Source organism: Sarcophilus harrisii, chromosome 2 (assembly GCF_902635505.1).
Source record: "Sarcophilus harrisii chromosome 2, mSarHar1.11, whole genome shotgun sequence".
Classification (NCBI taxonomy): Eukaryota; Metazoa; Chordata; class Mammalia; order Dasyuromorphia; family Dasyuridae; genus Sarcophilus; species Sarcophilus harrisii.
The window spans coordinates 211,982,795-212,008,980 of NC_045427.1; the positions used below are offsets into that span (position 1 = coordinate 211,982,795).

A 26,186-nucleotide genomic window follows, 5' to 3' on the forward strand; every position below is an offset into this window, starting at 1 on the left:
CCAAGTTCTGCCAAGTATAAATTCCCTCTGCAGTTCTGAAAGATCAGGAAATATTCTCCATAATGATTCATCTTTGTGGTTTCTTATTAGTATCTTGGGGATCTACATATTTGATCATGTATCGAGTTTACTAATTAGGACACTGCACATTACTTGATCCACTTGTAGGATGTCTACAGAATAAAGTCTTCAATGCCTAAAAGGAACATTATCAAAACTCCAGATAATACCAATTAGTGAAAAACAAGGCCATTCATTCCAGAAATGCACAGGGAAGCAAGGCTTGAAAAATAAGTAAGCAAAAGAACAAATTAACAATAAAGATACATTATGGATTCAAGAATGTCTAATATACAGACTACAGGGAACAGAATAATTCCACAACACTTACATAAGCGAAGTCTCACATAATTATTTGGCAACAATGTCAATTAAAATTCCTGGAAGAAAGGAAGCAAAAGTTTAAAAAGAAGCTATAAATGGTATAAGAGTTCTTGATCAATGGTTCTCAATCTTTTTGGTTTCAGGCTCTGTTACACTGTTAAAAATAATTTAGCATTCCAAAGAACTTTTGTTTAGGGATTTTGACATTTAACATATTAGAAATTTAAACTAATAAATTTTTACATTTTTATTTTTAAATATCAATAATAAACCCATTATATAACTTTTTAATATAAAATAACTATAAATTACAAAATAAAAGTTTAAGAGTGGCATTATTGACTTTGCTGTTCTCAGCAATACAATGATCCAAGATTACTATGAAGAACTTATGATGAAAAATGTTATCTATGTGCAGAGATTGTTTTTGAATACAGAGTGAAGTATGCTTTTTTTTTTTTTTTAAACTTATTTTTCCCCTTGGGTGTTTTTGTTTTGTTTTGTTTTTTGAGGGAGGGAGATGTTTGTTTTCTTTTTCAACATAATTTTTATGGAAATGTTTTGTACAACTTCACATGGGCCTTCTCAATGGGGGGGAAAGAAAGAGGGAGTATCTGGAACTCAACATTTTAAAAACAAATGTAAAAAAAAATGTTTTATATGTATCTGGTGAAAATAAAAATATTTTAATAATCCCTACTAAAAAAATTATGTTTTAATGGATTTAAAAAGTGGCAATTTTTATTTTAATGTCTGGCTTAATAGAAGTAAATTGAATTCTCCTATCTGCTTCTGAATTTATTTAATGTTTTGATAAAGTGAAGAAAATGAAGACATTTGTCCTTATACAGATAGTAGTTGGAAAAGGGAGGAACATCTTAATACTATATCCTAATATTGTCATGAAAATAGAATTGACCTCACAGACCATTTCAAAGATACACAGAGATTCTTGGACTATACTTGGAACTAATAAGAGAAAAAAGTTAGAAAGAAATGCGAGTTATAGAGGAAAGATGTAGAAAGAACATAAATAGTTCAGTATAGGAGATAACTTTCCTCTCTCCTAACCTTGGTAAAGATTCTTTGTGGGACTGTTGAACAAATATTTTGCTTTCATCTCAGATTTTACTATCTGAACAATGCACAGAATTATCATGGAAGTATGGTAAAGTACAGGCCTCCTCTATTTTGTGGATTTAGTCCTTCCCTTATAGGATCTGTTTGGTGGTAGCACTTTTCTACTCAGAGAAAGATGCTAATAGAGAAATCTTCACCTAGTAGGGAGCTGATGCCTGACGTACCCAGTACCTCTCCATCTATGAATTAACCCAAAGAAGACAGATTAGATCTGAGTAGACAGAATTCTGGTCCTTAACTCAGAAAAACTTGGTTTAGAATCATACCTCTGACATTTTATGAATTGTTGAATTGTTTGTGACTCTCCATGATCCCATTTAGGATTTTCTCAGTGAAGATAATGGAGTGGTTTGCCACTTCCTTCATCTCATTTTACAGATGGGGAAACTGAAGTAAGCAGGGTTAAGTGACTTACCTAGGGTCACACAGCTAGTAAGTGACTGAGGCCACATTTGAATACAGGTATTCTGGATTCCAGAGCTGGCACCCTACCAACTCCAACACTTAGCTGCCCAGGACTTAACTTTAGGGTAATTTAAATGAGATGTGTACCAATCACTTTGCAAACCCTAAATTTCTACATAAACTTTTAAGCTGCAAAGATGAATCAATCTAAAAACTTGTTTTTTTTGAAAAATTAGGTTAGCTCTTAGGAAATTAGAGGTAATACATGAATAAATGAAAAAAAAATAAAAGGTGCCAAGCATTGTTCTAAATGAAGGGAATACAGATACAAGCAGAAAGACAGTTTCTGTCTTCAAGAAATTTACATTCTGATGGCGGTAAGACAATTCAGAAAGTTAGCACGAAAGGTTCACAGGTACACGGTACAGAATCCGGAATGTAGAAGGGAGAAGAAGGAGTCCTAGTTTGGGAGCCCTCTTTAAATGGAAGGTCTAGAAGAGGCTGTCTAATCAGAGGCCTCCTGGGCGGAGAGTACATTTAATATTTGAATACCAGAACTAGATGGAGCTTTGGTGATGAAGAGATTTCCAAGTAGTGGAGAAGGTCTAGCCAGAGGGCATCCTGAAGAGGAGTAAAAGATAGGAGAGAAAAGTTAGTTCTTGTCCTTGAGCGCGTTTGAGAGGGGTGGCTAGCCAGAGGTATATTTGGTTTAAAAAGTTACTGAGATGAGTAGAGCATGGAGGATTCCAACGGCACACTTCCCAAGAATGATTGCTGTATTAATTTAATTACGCTTTCAAAAGGAATTAGGATCAGGAAAAGCTAGTCAATTAAATCCAACAAACATTTAATGAGCACCTACTACATACAAAGCACTGTGTCAATCAGACATTGTCCCCGCCTTTAAGGGGCACGGATTCACCAGATTCACCCCGATCCCTGCCCCTGTGCAGACCATCCAGTCCCAGTGACCCCAGACGTGGGTGGGGTCCCATGCCTGGCGTAATTTACTACGCCGAGGCGATTCAATTCAGCAAGCACTTAGTGAGTTTCCGTAGTGGAAGAGCAGGCGTTTTCCTTTCGGGAAGGCCAGGACCCCTGGGCCTCAGGCGTGTCCCAGCGGTCACTGCGGCTCCCTTACCCCTCCCCCCCCCACCCGGCGCGCTGTCCTTAGTCCTCCCCTGAGCTTTCTGAGCGCTAGGACGGTGCGCTCGGTACAGTGGCCGGCACACGGTCGACGTTCCATGATTTTTTGTGACTAACGAGACTAGCTCACACGCCGGCAATGACCCGGAAGACTTCCCTCGCCAGGCTGTACGTCACTTGTACAGGACCACGGCAGCTCCTGGGCATCCTGTCTAGTCCCCGGATCCGGAAGGCTGTAATAGTTGCCCGTGACGTCACCAGCCTGAGACCGCCCCGGCTCCTACGGAAAGCATGTTTCTGCCTGCCACTAAGTGCTCCTGGTCTGGGCTCCGACTGCTGCGGAGGGGCGGGCGCGCCCTGGGCCCCCTCCAGCCCGGAACGGTGCCGCGCTGCCTGCCAGTCCGCCTGAGGCGGGGTCCTGGACCGCGCTCCTGCGCCTCGTGCCCCAGAGACGCTGGGGATTTGGGTGCGGGGAGCGGCGCTTGCGGCACAGATGAGAATCCTAGGGAGAAGCCCGTTGGTCCTTCTGTTCCACACCGCGGCGACGACGCCAGCTGGCCGCAACCTTCTCGGGGTGCCCGGGGTGCCCTTTGTTCTGTGGAGAAACCCGCGAGAGTGTTGGCAGAGGACACGCTGGCTCTCGAGATGGAGTACGGGGCCCCTGACGCTCGGCGGGGCAGCGCTGAAAGCGCGGTGACCCTCCTACCCCCGGCACCGAGCCCAGCGCATCATCGTGAAACGCGGCCCTCCCACACCCGAGAGCTGCCCGCACGCTCGGTCACGGCCTCTCCTAAAGAACTCCCCTTTCAACCCGGAGATCTTCTTTACGCTGAGTTCCAAAAGGGCGAAAACACATTCAAAAAAATGTTTAAGTTGGAGGCCGCGGGACAACTAAATAGTAGCCGGGGAGCCATCCCGTACGAGGAAATGATTGGGAAGTTGCCCGGCCAGTTGTGTAGGACTTCGATCGGTCACCGCCTTATGCTGAGAAGGCCCACATTGGAAGAGTTTGTTTTATTGATGAAAAGAGGGCCTGCTATATCATATCCAAAGGTAATAATGCCCGCTAATTGGGTGACCACCGGTCCCTGAAACGGTGGCATTATATATCCAAAGTCAGGATGTGATGACCAGAGGCGTGTGTGTGTGTGTGTGTGTGTACACGCACCCTAAGAAGTACTTAGGGTCAAGGCTTACACACATGAAGAACCAGCAAATAATATCCAGAGGGAAAGGAGGGAATGGTCATTTCTGTCCGTTGCTTAAAGTAAAGAAGTATGTGGACTGTAAAAGGCCTTTGGATCTGACTAGCAGGAAGTAATTTTGAGAGCAGTTTTACTAGGTTAGTGGATATTGGGACCACATTGAAAAAGTTTGAGGAGCAGTATGAGACAGTAAACTCTTTAGGTATAAGTATGTTTCAGAAAATTAGCATTAAAAGGGAGATTCAGTTTATAAAAATACATTTAAAGTAGTTTCGTGATATATTTGTGAAAAGCCAACAATGATTTTATTAATGGCCTTAATGTTGGAAAAAAAACATGAAATTGGTTATGGTTCATTGTTCTTGGGATCCTTGATTTCACCATTGCCAGATCATTTCACTAAAATAAAATCATTCACTCCTACAGAGTTGCTTAAAGAACATATAGATTAAAATTTTTTTTTTAAAAGTTTTTCCCTGGTTCTTACAGGCACAGCTGTTTGCTGGATGTTATGGGAGCCACTTGCTAGTGTCTGCTGCTGGGGATCTAATTCTAACCAGCAGAATAGGTTCCTTCAGGTGAGAGGATGATAATGATACAAGAAGGCTGAGAGGCATTTGCATTCTCTGACCTCTCTCCTTTTTCCTCTTGCCTCTGATTTATTTCATTCCCAATCCACAAGCAACATCTGCATCAGTAAAGGCTGATTTGGAATTCCTTCAAATGTGTTATGATTCACAGCTGGGGGGGCCTTTCAGAGAATCGACTTGCCCTTTCATACTTAGCTGTGGTCCTTAACTTCCTATCACATGTAAAAAGGCACATTTTGTTGTTGTTGTTGTTACACGTGTACATTTGGAAAAAAAAGATTTTCTTGCAAATCATGTAGGAAGAGAAAAATCAGAACAAAAGGGAAAAACAGAAAAGGAAAAAAAAAAATGAACATAATATATGTTGATTTACATTCAGTCTCCATAGTATTCTCTCTGGATGCAGACAGCATTTTTCCATCCAAAGTTTATTGGGATTGCTTTGGATCACTGAACCACTGAGAAGAACCAATTCTGTCATAACTGATCCTCACACAATCTTGTTGTTAACTGTGTATAATGTATTCCTGATTCTTCTTGTTTCGCTCATCAGTTCATGTAAATCTTTCCAGACTTTTCTAAAATAAATTTGTTCATCATTTTTTATAAAAAATAATAATCTATTACTTTCATATACCATAAATTATTCAACTATTCCCCAATTGATGGGCATCTATTCATTTTCCAATTTTTTACCACCACCAAAAGAGCTGCCACAAACATTTTTGACGTGTGAGTCCTTTTCTCTTTTTTATGATTTTTATGATTGCACATGTGGGTGGGTACAGATTCTGTGTTGGCACTGCTATATCAAAGGGTATGCACTGTTTTATAGCTTTTGAGCCTAATTCCAAATTGCTCTCCAGAATGATTGGATCATTTCACAACTCTACTAACAATGCATTAGAGTCCAGTTTTTCCACATCCTCTCCAAAATTTATCATTATTTTTTCCTGTTGTCTCAGACAATCTGTGTGAGGTGTTTTACTTTGCATTTTTCAATTAGTGATTTAGAGCATTTTTTATGTCACCATAGATGGCTTTAATTTCTTCGTCTGAAAATTGTTCATATCTTGTAAAAATTAAATTATTGCCCAGAATCACATAGCTAATACCTGTCAGGGCGTGTTGAAATTTAGATTTTCTTGAGTATGGTTCTCTAACCACTATCTAGTATTTTCTCTATTGTTTCCAATATATATGTGTCCTGTATGTGGATCTTGTTTGCACATAGTTGTTTGCAGGCTGTCTTCTCCTTGAAAACAGGGAATGTCTTTTGCCTTTCTGTGTATCTGCAGTACTTAGCATAATGCCTGGCCCATAGGTGATTAATAAGTTTACCAATAAACAGCTGTTTCTTTCCAAGTATAAGAATGTAAGTAGTGGACAATAGAGGCGTTACATGGAGGGATTGAAGCTGTGATAGTAGAAATGGAAAAAGGAGGTAAGAATTGAGATGATATGGAGACAATTGACAAGTCTTGAATGATTGGAAGAAAGAGAAAAGAATCAAAGATAACTGAGCTTTTGAATCTAGATTGAGAATTGGTGGGGGCAATAACAAGTAGGAAAGGATGAGGAGCTAGTTTAAAGTAATATATGGAGTTAAGGTTTTGGACATGTTCATTGACAGTTGGACAGTCATGTGGAAACCTCTGTCATAATTGGAAAGAAAAGATTGCAATTTAAGAGAGACATTGAGGCTAGGATATGAAATTGGAAATTCTTATATTGATAGTTAAAACTTTTGATATAGTCTAGGTAGCTTAGGACAAAACTTTGAAAAAAATCCTTAAAGATTGTAGGGAGGAAGAGTCTTTCAAAAAGTGAAGTGGGAGGAGTCAGAGGATGTAGGAAGACTGAGATTTATAGTGCTTTGTAAGCCAAGGGAGAGAATTCTTGAAAATGTCATGTGCTGCAGAGGTTGAGGGTTAATAGAAGAAAAGGCCATTAGATTTGATTTTTTTGATTTCCTTTAATCAAACAATTTAAATTATATTATCTATTATGTAAGCTCCTTAGGAACATATTTCTTTTGTTTTCTCCCTACTCTTTATGCCAAGTATAGTGTTCAAATATTTGTTGATTGTATAAATAACTCTAAATTATCAATATTTTTTCATAGGATATGAATATGATGCTGATGATGATGAATGTCAAACAAGGTGATGTTATTTTGGATGTTGGGTCAGGTTCTGGAGGAATGAGTTTGTTTTTATCACAAGCAGGTAAGAAATTATGATTAAATTTGGACAACAGAGGAAATGATTTCATTTTTTATATTATGACAAGAATTTATAACAATGCCTATTTGCTCACACCAGAGAAAATCTGCTTGGGGCAATCCTGATTACTGACTGCATGTCAATCAACAGATATTTATTAATTGCTTACTATGTGGCAGACCTTTGTTTAGCTCTGAGGATACAAAGAATGGCAAAAAACAGCTGAGAATGGATTTGAGTGGGGAGAGACTTGGGTAGGAGTTGTGCCATCCTGGCAGCTTTATAAATGGAGGGAAGAGAACAGGTAGGGGAGATGTTGTAAAGATAGAAAAGAATATATTCAACAGATTAAATATATGAGTGGGAGTAAAGAGTTGAGAGTGATGAGATTTTAAGCCTGTGTGCCTGGATAGTGGTACTTCTGACAATAAGAAGAATATTGGAAAGAGAAGAGGATTTGGGGAGAAAGATGAATTCTATTATGTATCTCCAAGAATACTATTTCAGGAAAAATCTGTCAGTTCTTCATTTTACCCCATTTTCCATAGCCTTCTTGCAAACAATAGCATTCATACTCTTCTCTCACTTCTTTCAGTTTTGGAATCCTGTTCCAAGATCTAATCAGTTGTCATATTACTGAACACAAGGAAATGGGGGACGGGGGAAACTTTTGGTATGGAAAGTTATAGGGATGATGAGTAAGATTATGGGAATAAATTGACACACTCTGTCTTGAACAAGATCATGAAGAGTTGAGCATGACTGAACAAAATGAATTTAATAGCTATGAGATTAAATTTCATCTTCACTAGATGCTGCTTTCCTTTGACATTCTGTTCTATACATTAAGTCACTACTACTGGGCCCTTCAAATTTATCATTTATCTATCTTTTGTTTAACTCAGTCTTTTATTAAGTTAAATAAATAAGCATTTATTAAACATTTATTATGTGGTAAACTGGAGATAAAAATACTTTCAAGGAACTTAGATTTTTGTAGGTAAGATAACACATTTAGGGAAGTGATATTTTGTTTTGGATAGTTATTGGGATGAAGAGTTGAGCCAAAGATGAGTGGATTAAAGTAACCTTTCCAATAACCGACCCTGCTCTCAAGGAATTCACAGTCTAATGGGGAAGCAATATGCTAACAACTACGTACAAACAAGCTATATACAGGATAAACTGGAAATAATTAAAAGAGGAAGGCACTAACATTAAGAAGAGACAATGGGGAAAACTTGCTGTTGAAGGTGGGAGGCTTTTTTCTCTTTGCTTATTTAAAAAATTTAATACCATCTCAAGATTATAAAATATTGCTACTATTGTTCAACGTTATTCCTTCAAAATTTTAGTTGGATTACAGGGACGAGTTAAAAGTTTTGAAATTAGAAAAGACCATCACAACCAGGCTAAGAAGAACTACAAGTGTTGGCGTGACGCATGGAAGATTAGTCATGTGGAAGAATGGCCAGATAATGTGGATTTCATTCATAAGGATATCTTAAAAGCTGCTGAGGACGTAGAATCCATAACATTTGATGGGGTAAATCTTCTAAAAATGTGTTCTAGAACATTAGGTTCTCAGATTGGATCATTAGGTGGTATGTTTTTTACTTCATGATCCCTCTTTAAATGATAAGATCCTGTTGTATCAATTTTGTTTTCTCATTTATGGTACTAGAGAGAGACAAACGACATGATATCCAAAAGGCACATTTATATCATTCAGATTATTTCTACCAGATCATAAGATCTCTAACTTGGATTTCGACATTTTGCTTTTCCATGAAGACAATAGCTTATTTCATTGTTGGTTTTTTATCCACAATATCTAGCCTAGTATCTTGTGGAGTAAATGCTTTATAAATGTTTTTTGAACTGAATTTTTCCTGTATTTTACACGTTATTTTTCCATTGATGTATTTTAACTAGGCAAGAACTCTTTAATGCAGAACAATCATTCTATTTAATATTTTCTAGTTAATTGAATATTCTAGTTAATTAAATTTTCAGATAGTATGTTTCAAATCAAAAAACAATATCCTTTTAATATTGACAGCATTCTTGGATATAAATTAATATGCCTTCAATAAAAGTTTTAAGTGGACCGCAGACTCTGTATGAGTCAGCATTGTGATGTGACAACTAGATGAGTTAATGAGATATTAGGCTGCATTAATTGAAGTACAGCTTCTAGGAACAAGAAAGTAATGATTCTACTGAACTCTGCCCTTGTCAAACCAAATTTGAAGTACTGTTATTCTGGGTACCACAATTTAAGAAAGACATCAGGATAGAGCAGCAGCTCTGGAGCCAGGATGATCTGAGTTCAGATCTGGCTTTAGATTTAGTAAGTGATGTGACCCATGGCAAGTCACTTAATCTCAATTGTCTCTCTTCCTTTTCACCCCTCCCCCTCCCCAAAACCCCTAAAGAAAGACAGACAGATAAAGCTGGAGAGTCCAGAGACAACAAAAATGGCTAAGGACTTTGAAACTATTAGATTGTTTGAAGGATCTGAATATAGTCTGGAAGTTTCAGAGGGACATGATAGCTGTTTTTAAGTATCTGATGGACTACCATATTAATCTTCTTGTTATAACAAGTTCTGACTAAACTTGGAACAGAGAGCAGCAGCAAGATCAATAAGTAGAAGTTGCAAAGAAAGTAACAAATTTCGACTTAATGATAGAAAAAGTTTTCTTATATATAGAACTGCCCAGATATGCCAGCTGCTATGGGAGATGGTAAATTTCCTTATGGGAGGTCTTCAAGCAAAGACTAAATGAGCACTTACAGGGTACATTATAGTAAGGACTTTTTTGGCGGGGTATGCATTGGACTTAATGATCTCTGAACTCTTGAGTTTTAAAAAACTAATGATACAAAAGTTATTTTTCTTTGGAGCCATCATAATGAACATCTTTGCTTATTCTGCTGGTGAAGTATGGATGTGCTAATTCATGGAGATTTTCAATTGATAAAATACTAGATAAATCAGTGTTCATATATATGAACAATTCTATGTTTGCAAACAAAACTTGGGCCGATAACCTGCATTTATACAGTACTTTGTTTTGCAAAGTACTTTCCTTACAACAATCCTATGATATAATACAATTTTCTCAATTTTACAGATAAACAGATTCAGGAATATAGTGACTTGCCCAGAGTCAAGAAGTTTAATATTGTGGCAGGTCTTGAATCCAATTCGTTCTGATTCCAAATATGGTGCCTCCCTTGAATAGGCAAGTTTACAATTTAATTCAATTTTTAAAAGTTGTGGGGGGAAATAGATGCATCTCTTATTAATTTAACACTTATTTTCTATTACTCAAATTCAACTCATATTAGAAATAAAGATTGATATGGATAGACCTAAGAGGTCAATCTGATTCAACCTCTCATTTTATAGATGAAAAAATTGAACCTTCAAAAACATAAAATGATTTTTTCAGAAAAAGAAAAGTTGAAGTTGAAGAGTTGAGTTTTGAAGGCCTTCTGACTCCCAAGTTAAGCATTCTTTTCACTGAACTATGTTCCTGCTTTCAACTAAAGCCTATGAATCAGTTCATCAGTGATTAACTAAAAGACCACATTGGCTACTTTCAATTCAATATTTTACTTATTTGATGACTATTTTATCAGAAATGTGTTGGAGATTGTGTTTTTCTGAAAACAAATCATCGTCTTAGTATAAAATATCATGCAGTAAATAGCTTCAAATTGTTAAGTCATCAACAATTTCTTTTGTTTTGGACACTGACTTTTTATTTGTAGCAAATTGCATATTCAATATCATTTCTCTAAGAATTTGTTAATTACCATCTTTGTGACTAGAACAAAATTGGGCATTGTGAAGAATATATAAGAAATAAAGTACAAATTTTCTTCCTTAGAGATACTTTTTTCAAACTTACAGGTGCCACTTCCTTCCTCATTTAAAGTAAAGAATTAACTATAGATATGAAATGTTGCATACATGGTAGTTTTGTTTACTTAATTGTTTTTGTTTCCAGGAAAAGAACAATGGTGGTGGTCATTAGTGGTAGTGGAACATGTCAGGAAATAAATAAGGACTTCACTGTGATTTTTAAAATAAGCATATTAATAAAACCTTTAAATAATAAATTCACAGGAAATATTATGCCCCACCCCAGGCTTGTGATTTTTGTAATGTATGATAAATAAAACAGATTTTGAATATCATATTAATTTTTATTGGTAAAAGTTTAGATGAAATGTATAAGTAAAGAAACCCAAAGGAAAATGCAAAATTTCCACATCTAAAACATGTCATTCTGTTTTTTATAGTTAAAATTTAGAAGTGCTTACAATTATAGATCACCAGACAAATACATCAATATCAATCATACAACAGTTGTCAATACTACATTCTAATGAAAAACATTCTTAAGTGTATAAAATAGCTTTCCAAAAGTAAACTACTTCTTCTCTATTTCCCCAACATACCCTCCCCTCCCCCCCCCAAATTTTGTGCCTTGACTTAATAAAACTCAGTGCATATTTTCTCTCCTTTAAAGGTAGCTTTGGACATGCTAAATCCTCATATTGCCTTACCTATCGTATATCCAAATCTTAAGCAAGGTGGCATATGTGCAGTATATCTAGCAAAGTGAGTATGTGATATAATACAATACTAAATACATTTTAATCTCCTGAAACATCAGATTGAAATAATGTTTAGTTGTAATTTGTGGAAACAAAAATCATATAGTAAAATTATCATAAAATACTGTATCTGTGGATTGTTATAATTGCCAGTATATTTTATATATATTTTTGTATGTAAGGTCTCTTCCATTAATATAAAAAGTTATAATATAGATATGCTAACAGCAAGATATAAAAGAGGTTCTTATTTACTCTCACAAAGTTCTTGCAGAATACAGTAACTTTTTTTTCAAATTGTAACGTTGACTCAGTCCTATATTTTGGTTATGTTTAGTGATATAAAAATGTATTTTAAAATTATGTAGTGATTTCACTAAAATTTCATTATAAATTTTGCTTTTTTCTGTAAGTATCACACAGGTAATTGAACTTTTAGAAGGAATACGTATCTGCAAACTTGCGCTCTTGTGTGAACAGATAAGAGAAGTTCTTCTTAGAGACTGGTTAGTATGCCCAGCAAAAAGGAAAGATGGCACTTTAGCCCAAAGAGTAGAGCCTAAAACCAGTATAGATTTAAAGTTACATTCTCAAAGGGAAACTGAAACTGAAGAAAGTGAGAGTGTACAAGAGAATGATTATGGTAAGTATGACTTTTTTGATATGAAATTTTTTTTTTCAATAATAAATGGAGTCTGGGGTTTTGAGTATTCAGTGAATATCATTTGAAACATTTAATACTTAACTCCTTTTACGTACTAAAAAATGGCACTTATTCACATACAGTTAAATCAGATTCTCCTGAATATATGAAACTCTTATTTTCCTGCCTTTCAGTGCCTATATTGCTATTTGGAATTATTAAGCTTCTTAGTGTATGTAGGATTTTAAAATGATGTCCATAAGGTTTGTAGAAGACACTGTATACATTAATGTTTGTAAAGAAAAGCTCTCAGTATCAGTAGTTTTGATGAAAAGTATTCATATTTAAATAGTAAGGCCTTCTATGCAAATGGGTTTTTTTTTTTTTTAAATGTATCTTATAATGAAAATATCTGGAGATACAAAGGATTTAACAAACATGAATAAACAGAGAAATAGTAGTTGTAGGAAGAGGATAGTTGATGATTTTTAAAGTAATGGCTTTAAAATATAGAGAGCTGTTGCTCTGAGAATTCTGAAAAAATTAAATTCAGAAAAACCTGGTATGTATGTGTTGCTTAATTCTTCATCTCATAAATTAGTTTCTAAACCTTAATCACTGATTGTACAAACACCTTACAAACATAAACAAGGTGATACTGTGACAAGTTTATTTTTTAAGACAGCAGAGACCCAGAAATAAAAAATAAATATAGAAATTAATTTACTTGGGGAAAATATTATATTAGCCAGAAGAAAAAAAGCATAACAAAAGAGAAATAATGTTAAGATATGTTAATAGTTCTTAAATCAGATTTTGAAGGTTTGTGCAGTTTATAATATAATAATAATGATAATATATGCATATATTTTTGTTTGAATCCAGGTGAATCACTTTCTGGTTTTCCATATAGCTCAATTCCTTACATTGCTAGACCCTTTCATTACCAAACTAATCACACAGGTAAGTAATATTCAACAAATAATTTTGGTTAGATAAAATGTCAAATGTTTTTAACCACATTTAAAATTTAACATTTTAAACTCAATTATCCGTGTTAAGTGAATTCTATGTCATTGTAATGATGCTTCTTTTTTCTCTTAAATTAGCTTTTCTTGTCAAATTGAGGAAGTTCAGCCCAGAATATTAACCGAGTACTCCAGATGTCTGACTACAACTAATTTCAAGATTGCAAAGTACCAAGATAAACTTAATATTGTAAATGATTGCTTTTATAGATTTGTTGTTTTGTCTTTGTTATTACTTTGATTTACAAATCTTTATTACATATGAATTTTAAAATATGAAAGCTAAGTCAACAGGCAACTGTGCAACTGTTACAAACAAACCATGCATTAGTTCATTTTGACACTTATCTTGAAATTACATTCACATTTTATATTTAATGATTCCAAGTTGGTTTAGTCGAGTCATTTCACTCTTCATTTCCTGTAAACCATTCCATAGATTTGTCTTGCTTCATGCAACTAGTTTTCCTTCCCTTTTTTGATACGTTATCAGTAGCTATTTAAAAAAAAAAATAATGTATTAAGACATGGAAAGTTAGGTTTTTTTTAAAGTGTACATTCAGATGGTTCTATGTATATTTGGAAAAAACCAAAACTTTTGGATTTCAGTGAATGTAATATATTCAGACCATTATAAAGATTTAAAACAATTATTAATCTCTCCAAAGTAAAACTATTTTCAATAAATAACAGCAGAAGTGTTTATGTTTCCTTTTGTCTCTTAAAGATATAATAATGATTTAATCACCTTGCCAAAATGTCAATTATTTTAAAGTCTTGTTAAATGAAATCTTACTAATTACAGGTTGTTACAATTCAAAGGAGTTACATAAAATAAACGTTTGGGCTAATAACTACAAACAATAACAAAGTTTGGGGTTGTCTTTGTGGAAAAGGAGATATATTATATCTTTATATAAGCACACTTTATAAACTTTATATAAGCACTTGATGCTTGAGAAATGTTATTATCTCTATATCTACAGTATATTGGTGGACCTTCTATTTCTTCTTCACAGATGAAAATTGCACAGGATAAGGACTGTAGTCATCTTAGGCTACAAAGAGGGAGGGTATACACTGATGAAATCTAGGACTTCTAACTGAATTGCACATCTTTTAAAATAGTGTTGGATTTAGAGTTCATATTATTTGTAATTCTTAGTTATCTATTTTTTGCATAAATTACTTTCTTCATAGAGAAGGCAGCTATGATCTGTGTTAATTAAATCCTCAGCCCAAATCTTGGTATAATTTGGGAGAGAACAAATCTAGTCTCAGAAGCTTACTAGCTCAGTGACCCCCAGAGCAAGTTCCTTAGCCCCATTTAGCTCAGTTTCTTCATCTGTAAAATAAGCTGGAGAAGGAAATGATAAATCCACTCTAATATCTTTGCCAAGAAAACGCCAAATGCATTCATAAAGTGTTGGACATGACTCAACAACAACAAAGTTGGGGTGGGGGGAGAGTCTTTGAATTCTACTTCTTATCCATTCTTCATTGAGTTCTTCATTCACTATTTTATATGTTTGATCTTGTATCTCCTTTGAAACTCAGATGCCTTTCTTAAAAGAGCTTTTAAAGGTTACCATAGCATTCTTATTCTCAATATCAATTCTATGTATCAATAGCTCTTTTGTTCCATAGGAAGGACTCTAAGAAAAAATAAAGATTTATGTTCTGTCCCTATCTCCAACACAAAAACATTTGGGGAAGCATATTTTAAAAAAAAAAGCCATACCCCAATTGATAAATGATCAAATAATATGATCTAAGCCCAAAAGAACTACAAATTCATGCATATCCTTTAACTTAACACCACACCACTACTTGGCATGAATAACAAAAGAGATTCAAATAAAGAAAAAACCTATATGTACAAAATTATTCACAGCAGCTTTCTTCTCAGGAAAAAAAAAAAAATTGAGGTATCTATCAATTAGCAAATGACTTGAAAATATGTGTGTTTATGGCATGGGTTTATGATGGAATATTATTCTATGGGAAATGATGAAATGCTCTCAGGAAGAAAATAAAACTAGAAAGTCCTCCATGAACTTGAGCAAAGTGAAATGCACTGTATACAAATAGCAATGTTCTGGGATGAACACCTATGAATGGACTGCTATTCTCAGCAATATAATCATCTATGACTACTCTCAAGGAGTTATGATGAAAAATCCTATCCATACTTGGAGAAGGAACCAATTATGTCTGAATACAGAATGATGTATTCTCATTCTCTCTCTCTCTCTCTATTTGCTCTCTCTATTTGCTCATGAACTCTATGGGTTTTTTTAGGGAGAGAACCTAGAACTCAAAAATCTTAGAAATACAGTTTTTTTGTTTTTTTTTGAATATAACTGGAAAAATATTAAATAAAAACTGATAAATGATTTTTTTAAAAAAAGGATGTTAAATAACTTGCCTATGTTCATAGTTAGTTAAATATCAGAGACAGAATTTGAACCCAGGTTTCTTCTGACACTAAATTGGCATCATTATTATTAATTATACTGTTAATACACAGCAAATTTTAATTATGTATGATATTTAGACTATATCTCACGTATCATCAGGAATAAGGAATTCTATGTAAGTAAATATTTCAGATAACTTTAATATAAAAGAATTAGGATTAGGAATGGCACAGGCTACTCTGTTCCCTTCCTCTTATCCTATAGTTCTCTACCAGTTAATACATTTCATAGATTTTTTGTTTTGTTTTTAATTATTATCAATTACTATACCAAAATATAGTGATACCATCAGGACACATAGGGTGTTAAGTAAGGATTGTTAGCTCCTCTAACAAATGGCTTCAAATTGCCATACATCATTGAGATTTTTTTATCTTTGTACAATTTTTTTCTAGTTCCCTTGTCACCAGCTGTCATTTGCAACTATTAGAATAGGTGCTTTAGCTGTAGCAAATTTCTTCTCCACATCTCCCTTTATCATAATTTGTTACTTTTCATGTCCTGTGGGGTAGGATACAAGTTGTCTAAATGTCAGAATTATTTCTGAAAAAAGAATAAAGAGCTTATTGAGTTCAAAAGAATAAAGTATCTGAGCTTTAGTGTACAGATTATGTGATTTCCGGTTTCCGGTAAGAAGCTTTTTTTTTTTTTTTTTTGCCTATTTCTGAATTCTTAGCTACATTCTAGAATTGTAGTTTTTAGTAATACTTGTTTGAACCAAGATAAGTTATTGGAAAAGAATTAAATTAAGTTCAGAGGCAAGTAATGTAATAAGTAGTAGAAGTAGTCAGTGGGGCAACTGATCTAAGAAATTTAAAGAAAAACCATTCTTAAAACTGATCACAATTTTCATCATGTTTCAAAATGCCTAACATTAAAAGCAGAAACAAAAAAGTACAACTAAATTTTTCAGTAACTAAAATATTTGCATAAGAAATGCAGCTATAAATGTATTAAAATAAATTGGCTTATAAAAGAACATATTAATGGTAAGATGGTGTAATATACAGTGCTATCAGTGAAAGAAGACTTGGGTGCTGATTTTCACACTACTAGTAACTATTATGTGACCATGGGCAAATAGCTTCATTTCTCTAGATAACAGTTTTCTCTTCTGAAGTGAGGAAGTTGAATTCTAAAGGAAAATAAAAGGGATATCCTAATTAACAAATTATAATATAATATAAATAAAACTCCAAACCTAAATGTGATTTAACAGAATCACAAAACTATAAAGAGATCAGTTATTTTTATGTTTTGATTTGTTTTTCAGATTGGGCAAATAGTTGGAAGAAAAAATATAAAATATAAAATACTGTTGTAGCTGTTAATGCTAATGAAATCTAACTTTTGTACTATATTTCATTAAATGATTAGAAACAGATATTGGTATATATAAAAATAATTTAGACAAAATTGGTTTTCCAGTTGACTCAATTTCCTATTCATATGGTTTTTTTCAAATTCATCTAGAGTTACTTTTCCACCAACAAATAAACCACTACAATTTTATTTATTCTTCTAAGAGGTGATGTTCAGTATCAACTTTTTTTTTTTGGCTGAGGCAGTTGGGGTTAAGTGACTTGCCCAGGGTCACACAACTAGGAAGTGTTAAAGGTCTAAGACTCAGTACCACTTTTAGAGAATGTAAAAATTTCTGCTTTGGATGGTAATGAAAAAGAAATGAAGACAATTCAAGAAGCTTTATGCTTAATTCCTGAAGACTTGGAGAGATTTAGGTCTTTTAAGCATTTTATATTTCATTTGTTAATTCTACTAAGTAGAAAGTAAGGCAGTAGAAGTCAGGATGATGTGGGTTTCAGTCCAATTTTGGTAAATTTTAATATATAACTATAAAGTTGACACTGCCAGTTTGTTGCCTTCTAGCCACCAAAATAAAAAAATAACAATCCTTATCTCTTTCAGTAATTATCTGCTCAGAATGTCTTAATATTTAGTTTCATTCTGTGTTGCAATTATATGCTCCTTGAAAATGCCATTTTATGTCCCAAAGGACAAAACAGTGCTCAAAAATAAAAGTTTTTAAAGAATGATATTATTTATAACTTTAAATCATTACCTTGGGAATAACAGTAAGATTGAGGTGGTTCAGGTGGTAAATCCACTGAGAATGAATTGTATGATTCCTGAGATGAATATTTCTCCATCATTTCTAATGAGCCACTGGATGAAGAAGATGATGAAGACAATCCCAGTCCTACAAATCTTCCTTTTTTACCACAAAGTGAACAATCTACTGGTGTGGCACTAGGTCCTCGGGGAAGCTGAACTTCATCTCTGTTGTAGTTTCTGACAGCCCCACTGTGATGCATGGACCGTTCTCGTTGCCATATATAATGTGTTGGAGCAATAGCCATAACCTAAAATGGAAAACTTTAATTTAGAATTTTACTAAGTCTCAAAAATTAACTACTATACCCTTAAAATTCAAATATATCTTATTCTGTTGCTTATAAATCACTATCTTCCTAAGGCATTACTTGCCATCTAGAAAAATGGGTCATTGTATCTCAGCACATAAGAGGTTTTCCTCCAAAGCTAGTGTCTTTACATGGATACCAGGAAAGACCACAGATTATTCAGACCATTCATCAGTCATCCTGAACTTTCACTTCATGAGCAGTCCATCTTTTCCAATCATAAGTTTCTGCTGATACTCGAGATGTGGGAGTGGCATACAAGGATCCAAAATATGTCAGGAACATAGCTACAAGACCCAACAGCTAATGTGACAATGGTCAAAAATATGAAAGGATCATTTCTGGAAAACATGCAAACTGTTTACCATGTGAAAAGATGCCCCAGGTCCCTGTTAGGCAACATAAGTCAAGACTGCTTTAAAATATTACCTTTAAAGCCATTAAAATGATCAAGAACTCACTTTTTTAATAAAAAGTGTTGGGAAAACGGGAAAGCAGACTAGAAAAAAATAAATATGGACTAACATTCAAACTATATAAAGATAAGCTCCAAATAGCTATATTACTTAGACATAAGGAGTAAACTAATAAACAATTAGGAGGATGGAAGTATGTTAGATATACAGCCAGGGGATGAGTTCATGAGTTAATAGATTCACAGGGAAAAAATGGGCAATTTTCATTACACAAAATTAAAAAGTTGTGCACAAAACCAATGCAGCTAAAATTAGAAGAGAAAGGTAAATATGAAAACACTGCAGCAAGGTTGTCTAATAAAAGATCTCATTTCTAAGAGCTATAAAGCTGATTCAAATTTATAAGAATAAGAACCATTTTCCAAATGATAATGATCAAAATATATGAATGGGCAATTTTTGGAGAGAGAAATTCATATCACTAGCCATGTGAAAAAAAGAGATCAAAGAAAGAACCCACATATACAAAAAAAGCTATAGCTGTTCTTTGAATGGTGGCAAAAAACTGATAAGATGTTCATCTTGTTGGTGAATGGCCAAATGAGTTATGATGTATGAATGTGATGGAATGTTATTGTGCTATAAGGAATGATAAAGGCATAGTTTCAAAGGAACCTTGGATGATTGATATGAACTGATGCAGAGTCAAGTAAGCAGAATCAGGAGAAAAATTTATAAAATTTTAACAGAAATTGAAAAATAAACAACTCTGAAATAGTAAAATAACTCTAATAAATACAATAACCAAGCATGATTATTAAATGAAAACTCATGAAAACATGTTATCTAGAGCAGCCAGGTAAAACGGTATAGAACATCAGCCCTGGAATCAAGAGGGCTTAAGTTCATGTCTGGTATCAAACACTTAAAACTGGTTGTTTGATCTTCGGCTCATCCTTCAACTTTTAATTCAAAAAATAAAAACAAAACCAACACTGTACCTCCCTGCCCCTCCCCTCCCCCCAGCCTTCAACTTTTTCAACTCTTGGATAGAGAAATGATAGATCTAAAAGTCAAGACATTTGGGGAGGAGGTGCAGAACATGACCAATTCAGGAATTTTTTTGGCTTGATATACATGTTTGTAATAGGTTTTGTTTTCCTTTCTCAATAAGAAAGGGAGAGCAGATGAGGGGGTTGGGAAGGAGAAATCGTTTTTTCAGAAAAATCTAACCTAAAAGTGAAAAAATAATTTTCTTTTAATTTCTTTTTACAGTGACTACATTTCTGCTGTATCCTTCTCAGAGAGCAACTTTTGGTAACATTTTTTTCCCCAAAAGATATAAAAGTAAATTCAGGAAAAAAAAAAAAAAAACAACACAGGCAATGATTCACAACAGTGGATTCTCCCATCTCTACAAAGAAGTGAATGAAGGAAGGTGGTGGTATCTTTTTTTTTTAATCTCCTTTTTGGGTTCAAGTTTGGTATTTATAATTTTGCAACATTCAGTTTCAGTTTGTGTATGGTGTTTTCCTCCTAGTTACACTGTTCAAGTCATTGTGTCGTTTTCCTAGTTCTTTCTTCACTTTGCATCAACTCATAAATCTTTCCATGCTTCTTTGTATTAGTCACTTTTTCCACTTTTAAAAGCACAATAATATTCCATTACATCCATGTATTTCAATTTATCTATTTCCTAATCACAGGGCATCTATTTGTATCCAGCTCTTTGCAATCTTAAAAAGTACTATAAATATTTTGGTGTATATAAATCCATTCCCTTTATTAATGACTTTAATGGAGTGTAAATGTAGCAATTCTAGTTTGTTAAATGCCGAGTTTTATTCTACATGTTTTTTCATAATTTTTCTTTCTTTATGGCTACTAAGTATATAATAAATTGTGAAAGGTTTTCACATCAAGTTTCCTTAAAGCATAGCATTCTAGAATGAACAAGAAAAGTCAAATACTTCATGATCACCTCCTATATGCAAAACAGTATGTTGGATCAGAGGTGTCAAACTCCCAGTGAAACCCTAAACCAATTAAAATATAACAGGGAAATGTTTAACAAAATAAATTAAAATACAAGGCAACATAATGTTAATTTGTAGTTCTCTTAAGTCAATATATGTGGCTTGCAGGAATCCCTTTCTATTTGAGTTTGATACCAATAGTCTAGGCAGTATGGTAAATACAAAACAGATAAAAATCAATCCTGTATCATTTTCTTATTGATCTTTATAATTTTAATTGTCCTATAACTGTTTTTGTCTTTTAATTGCTTAAATCATGATTCTCTTGTCTTTGAACTTGGATCAAGTGTTCAGCTGAACTGTAATGAGTTAAATTTTAAAATCTATTCTTGTTTCAAAGAACTTTGCTAACTATGGGAAATGTATGTGAACAGAAAGAATACTATCCTTCAAAGATGTCTGATTTGATGTCCAAAACGCCTGGGCTGCTCTTTGACCTACCAGATTTAAACAATGAGCACTTCTTAGTCTCATGAAAAAAAGATAGGGAATTGATGTTAGCCCCCATTACCAAACTTCCAGTCAATCATGTTGCTCTTAATTCCATGGTGTCATCTACCTTGTTCTTTGTTCTATATTCCCCAAATCCTATATAAGGAGAATTGTCTGTCCTCTTGCTTGGAGTCCTTGGAATGGAAGCAAGCAATTGACTCATATATTGACAGATTAGCATATCCTTGCTTAATAAATGTTATCTTGTGTAACCTGCCTCAGTTTACTCTTTTATTAAAATTCAAAAATGACACAAAGTAGTATAAAACTTGTTAGGTTTTTTTTTTTTTAAGGATTTTACACTAATTATTAAGAAATAATGTAACAATAAGCGACCATGACAAGCTGGGGTCAATCAAGAAACTGGAGAACCTGATATATTGCATTTACTGGAGTGACTCCAAACTCCCACTGATATGCTGGGTCAGAGCCTAAAGTTAGCCTTAGGGAGTTATGGGGGGGTCATTTTTCTCATGCTATAGCTCATGAATTCCCAATCATCTTTTAGAAAAGGATATTTATTAAAATGGTATAATTAGTACAAAATACCTTCCTTTCCCCAAAAATGTCTGCAACACTGATACACAAATATAATCTAAGGGAAGTAGGGTAAAGCCTAAAGTACATGCAACAAAATAAGAGTATATATATATAAATGTAGCAATTCTACTTTCTTAAATGCTACATATTTATTTGATATTTATTCTTTATGGATATTAAAGGATATAATAAATTGTAAAATGTTTTCACATAAAGTCCTTTGGCTGCAGTCCTTAAGAAATTTCCTTCAGGTATATATAGTGTTCTGCTGGACTATTTATAGAGCTATGCCTCTGTGTCTGGTCTATCCTTGGCTTCTAATCTAAATACTGTAGTTAGATGTTCCAGAGACACTGCTAGGATGCTGATAGAAAGGAGATCTTATGTACCTCTGAAGGTCACAAGGTCTTCCTCTGGTCCAAGGTGAGTAGGAGAAAGACTGAGATCTAGGGCTCTGCTTCTCTTGTTTTTCCCTCTCCTTTCTTCCCCTCCCTACCCCCCCCCCAGTCAGTTCCTTCTCAGGAGTTAGCTGGAATGCCCTTTCCTCTAAATTCTGAACTGGCTCCAAGCCATATAAGGAATTAATTTTCTTAATTAATGCTTCCTATGCAAGCCACTCTAGTTGATCAAGGACTTTTTTACATTTAAAGTCTATACATATATTTTACATATAAAGTCTATGATTGAATGAGACATTCTCAGTTGGTTAAAGTATCTCAAGCAACATTTTAGCATTTACTTCTGATGAAATGGAATATTTTGATTTAAATCACTCAATCATGATCCTTATACTTAGAAAACATAATTAGAACTCAAAGAAACGTAGTATAGCAAGAAAGTAGTTAAATCACAATAATGCAAACAAAAAAAGTAAAAATGCAAGTTGTGCAATAACCAGACTATCTGCATAAGGTGAAAAATTACACTTTGTTACAAGCCAATGAGAAACAAAATGATATGACATATAGGAATCAGAAGTTAAATTCTCTTTTATATAACATATATATGTGCATATTCAAAGCAAGACACTTTTATTCATTATCATATTCATTAATGGTTCATATTTTCACAGATTTAGAGCTGAAAGGGACCTTAGAAATCATCTAATCTAATGCCTTCATTTTACATACAAGGGAATTTAGAATCAGTTAAGTAAAATTATTTTTTTCAAGGATATTAAATGGACTACTATCCAAGCTCTTTGACACAAAATCCGACATACTCTCTATTATACCACTCCCTTTATGATAAAATTCTTCTCTTCAAAAAAGGATGAAAAAGAACTAGATAGCAGAATGTAACCAATGTTGGAAAGCAGGTTCTTTTTAGTAGACAGCTAATTTTTCCCTTGCATTTTCATACCTGTAGGCATCACATAAGTCCTTGAATATCATAAAGGCCAACTGTCAGTCTCAATAAGCTCTGAGCTCTAGCAGGACTTTTATATATTTAATGTTCTCTCAAAAAGGATTTTCCTTTATCTTTCTGGGGTTCAAGCTGTCAGAAGGCACCTAGTAAATTTTCTTCTTTTTGGCATAAAAAGGCAATAAGAAGAGAAGATAGTGAGAAGGCACTGGACTTGAGCTGCTGGCCAAGAGGCGTAGCCCATTCATTGGTCACACAAGAAAACCAATAAGAGCTAAAATATGTTGAAAATTTCTTTAACTCTTTTCTTCAATATAACAAACTGGGATGCTGCTGGAACTTTCATAAAAAAGTCTTTGGATCCATTTTTTAAAATAATATTTTATTTCCCCCCAGTTACATGTAAAATAATTTTTAATTCATTGTTTTTTTCTTCAAGTTTTGAGTTCCGAATTTTATCTTTCCCTTCCTTTATCCTCCCTGACAGTAAATAATCTGATATAGATTATACATGCACATTTCCATAATTAATGGAATTATGCACATAAACATTTCCATATTAGTCATTTTGTGCAAGAAGGCAAATAAAAAGAAAGACAGGCAGGCAGGAAGGAAAGAAGGTAGGCAGGATGTAAGAAAGGGAGGCAAGAAAGAAAGAAAAAAGGAAAAAAAAATAGTATACGTCAGTCTATATTCAGACAATAGCAGAATAGTTCTTACTTTGGAGGCAGATCATATTTTTCATCTTGAGTTCTTTCAGATTGTAAGACAAAGTCATTCACAGTTATCTTTATTTTACAATATTGCTGGGACTGTATAATGTTCTCCTGGTTCTGCTTATTTCATTTTATACTTTGATCCTTTTGTAAAATACTAGATTATAATATTAAAGGTTTTAAAACTGGATGGGTTCTTAGAATGTATCTAATTTAATCCTTTCATTTTACAGATGAGGAAACAGAGTTGGAAAAGTTAAATGGCTTATCCAAGATCACACAGGTAGTAACAAGAGTCAGGCTTTGAACCTGGATTCTTTGATTTCAAATTCATATTCTTTACATTGTTTGGTTGAAAATTCAAACCTTTTGCAAGAGCAGTGGGGGCTCTTGCCACTTGATGGATTTTAAAACCAAGATATATTCAGTTCTTTGAAAAAAGTAAATGCAACTTAATTTAAATGCCAAATAAATAAATTTTTATTTGATTCAAATTAAGGAGACTGGGATAGAGACTGCAAAACAGTCCATGAAGAATCTAAGTGAGTTTATAGATCATCAAGGGAATATCTTTATTCTTAAACTTTAGACTCTTAATTCTATGGGAAGATAAGGAGAGGAGGGAAGAAAAAGTAGGAAGTATAGAGACTTTGGATGGTTAGGAAATAACTATACATAGAGATAGTACTTAAGGTTTGCAAGGTTTTACTATTACAGTCAATCCTCAACATTCACACATTTAACTTTCTTGACTTTAAGCATTCACATGACTTTATTAGACTTTAAAACTCAAGTTGTGTGTTGCAATTATGCCCACAAAGAATAGTTATAAGTTATTTGAGCTCTAAGGTGATGCTGAAACCTCACCAGTCTCATCCTCTTCCTACAGCAATAATTACATTTTAGCAATGAAAGTCCTAGTACCTTCTCATTTAGTTTTCAGAAGGTGGCCAAGGTAGAGATTTACAGCAGTAGATTACACCAGCCAGTTTCCCATGAATACAAAAAAATATAAAGAATATTATAGGAAGTAGTTTATTTAGAAGTAAAGTTTGTTAATAGCCTAATAGTTACAGAACATACAATGGGAAATCAGATGAAGACAGAAGTGTTGAAAGGTCAACCTGAGATGGACAGGATTGAGAGAGGAAGGAACAGTAACAAAGGATAGGGACTTCCACCTATCCAGATCCAAAGGGAACAAAGAGAGGAGTTTAATTAGTAGTGATATAAAGAAAAAAATTAAAATAGAGATTTTATACAGCTGAAAAAATAGGGATAAAACCAAAGAAATGCTGTAGAAACTTATTTTGAGGAAACTGAGGAACAATGAAATGTATCCGAAATATTTCTGCTTAAAGAACCTTATATAACATGGAATTACAGAATCTCAGAGTTGGAAGTAACTTCAATGGTCATTTACTCTGTCCTAAACTTGAGCAGGGGTCTTTTTAAGCCATTTCCAACAAATGGTCATACTTAGACCTCCAGCAATAGGAAATCAATATATTGAGTTCATCTTTACAGAACAGGCATGTGGCTAAGTAGTTATTGATACCATCTCAATAACAAACTACTAATATTGTTACTCATGAGTTTGAGTGCCACTAAGTATAATATTCTTTCTGCTTATATACTTGTACTTTGCATGCTAGATCTTGCATTCTTAGATTTTGTAGTCTACATTCTAAATTCTCCTAATTGTTTCCTGAAAAAAGTTCAAGTTCCTCTATCTGTTCTCTATAAGGGCTCCCATTCAGTCCTGTTTATATTTTTAAAAACATATTTGAGTTCTTTTATCACTGGAGGTCTTTTAAATATGACTATTCATCGGGGATATCATAGAAAAAGCCTTTTGTTAGGCATGAGATAGACAAAATTGCCACAGAAACTATTCCAACTCTGAAATTCTATGTTACAAAATATTTTAAAAATGAAAATGTTACAGAGATTTCAACATCCTGTTCTTCTCCCAAGATAAGTTTCTACAAAATTTTTTCTGTTCTTACTGAAAAATTAGTTCCAAAAAAAAATCCATTTTGGCAAGACATATTTTTTTTTCCTTTTGATGTGGCAACTATAATTTTATCTATATGAGGAATTTTCTCTATGGATGAACATTAGTAACTTATGGCTTCAAAGAATTGTCTACAAATATACAAATTAAGTGATTTTTTTTCATGATCACAAAATTTATGTTAGGCAAAACATGAATTTCTCTCTTCCTGACTCCAAGGTCTAGTTTCTCTCTACCATTCCACATTATCTTTCAGAAATATATAGGAACTGAAAATAGTAT

General features: G+C 33.9%; 2 protein-coding genes across 3 annotated transcripts in view; one reads left to right on the forward strand and one right to left on the reverse strand.

Moving 5' to 3' along the window:
- Positions 1-3,265: 3,265 nt before the first annotated feature.
- Positions 3,266-13,610, forward strand: TRMT61B (tRNA methyltransferase 61B). Its single transcript, XM_023494599.2, has 7 exons — positions 3,266-4,128; positions 6,996-7,098; positions 8,451-8,641; positions 11,643-11,734; positions 12,144-12,373; positions 13,259-13,336; positions 13,483-13,610. Exons 1-7 carry the CDS (start codon positions 3,367-3,369, stop codon positions 13,521-13,523), a joined length of 1,497 nt encoding a protein of 498 aa, XP_023350367.1. The 5' UTR covers positions 3,266-3,366; the 3' UTR covers positions 13,524-13,610.
- The window catches only part of SPDYA (speedy/RINGO cell cycle regulator family member A), a 28,680-nt gene continuing 15,990 nt past the window's right edge, over positions 13,497-26,186 (reverse strand). For both annotated transcript variants that reach the window (XM_012539843.3, XM_031951325.1), the window contains exons 7-8: positions 17,962-18,262; positions 13,497-13,897 (exon numbers count right to left, since the gene is read on the reverse strand). In XM_012539843.3, the coding sequence (XP_012395297.1) occupies positions 13,809-13,897; positions 17,962-18,262 (390 nt within the window). In that variant the 3' untranslated portion in view covers positions 13,497-13,808. The remainder of the gene's footprint in view (positions 13,898-17,961; positions 18,263-26,186) is intronic.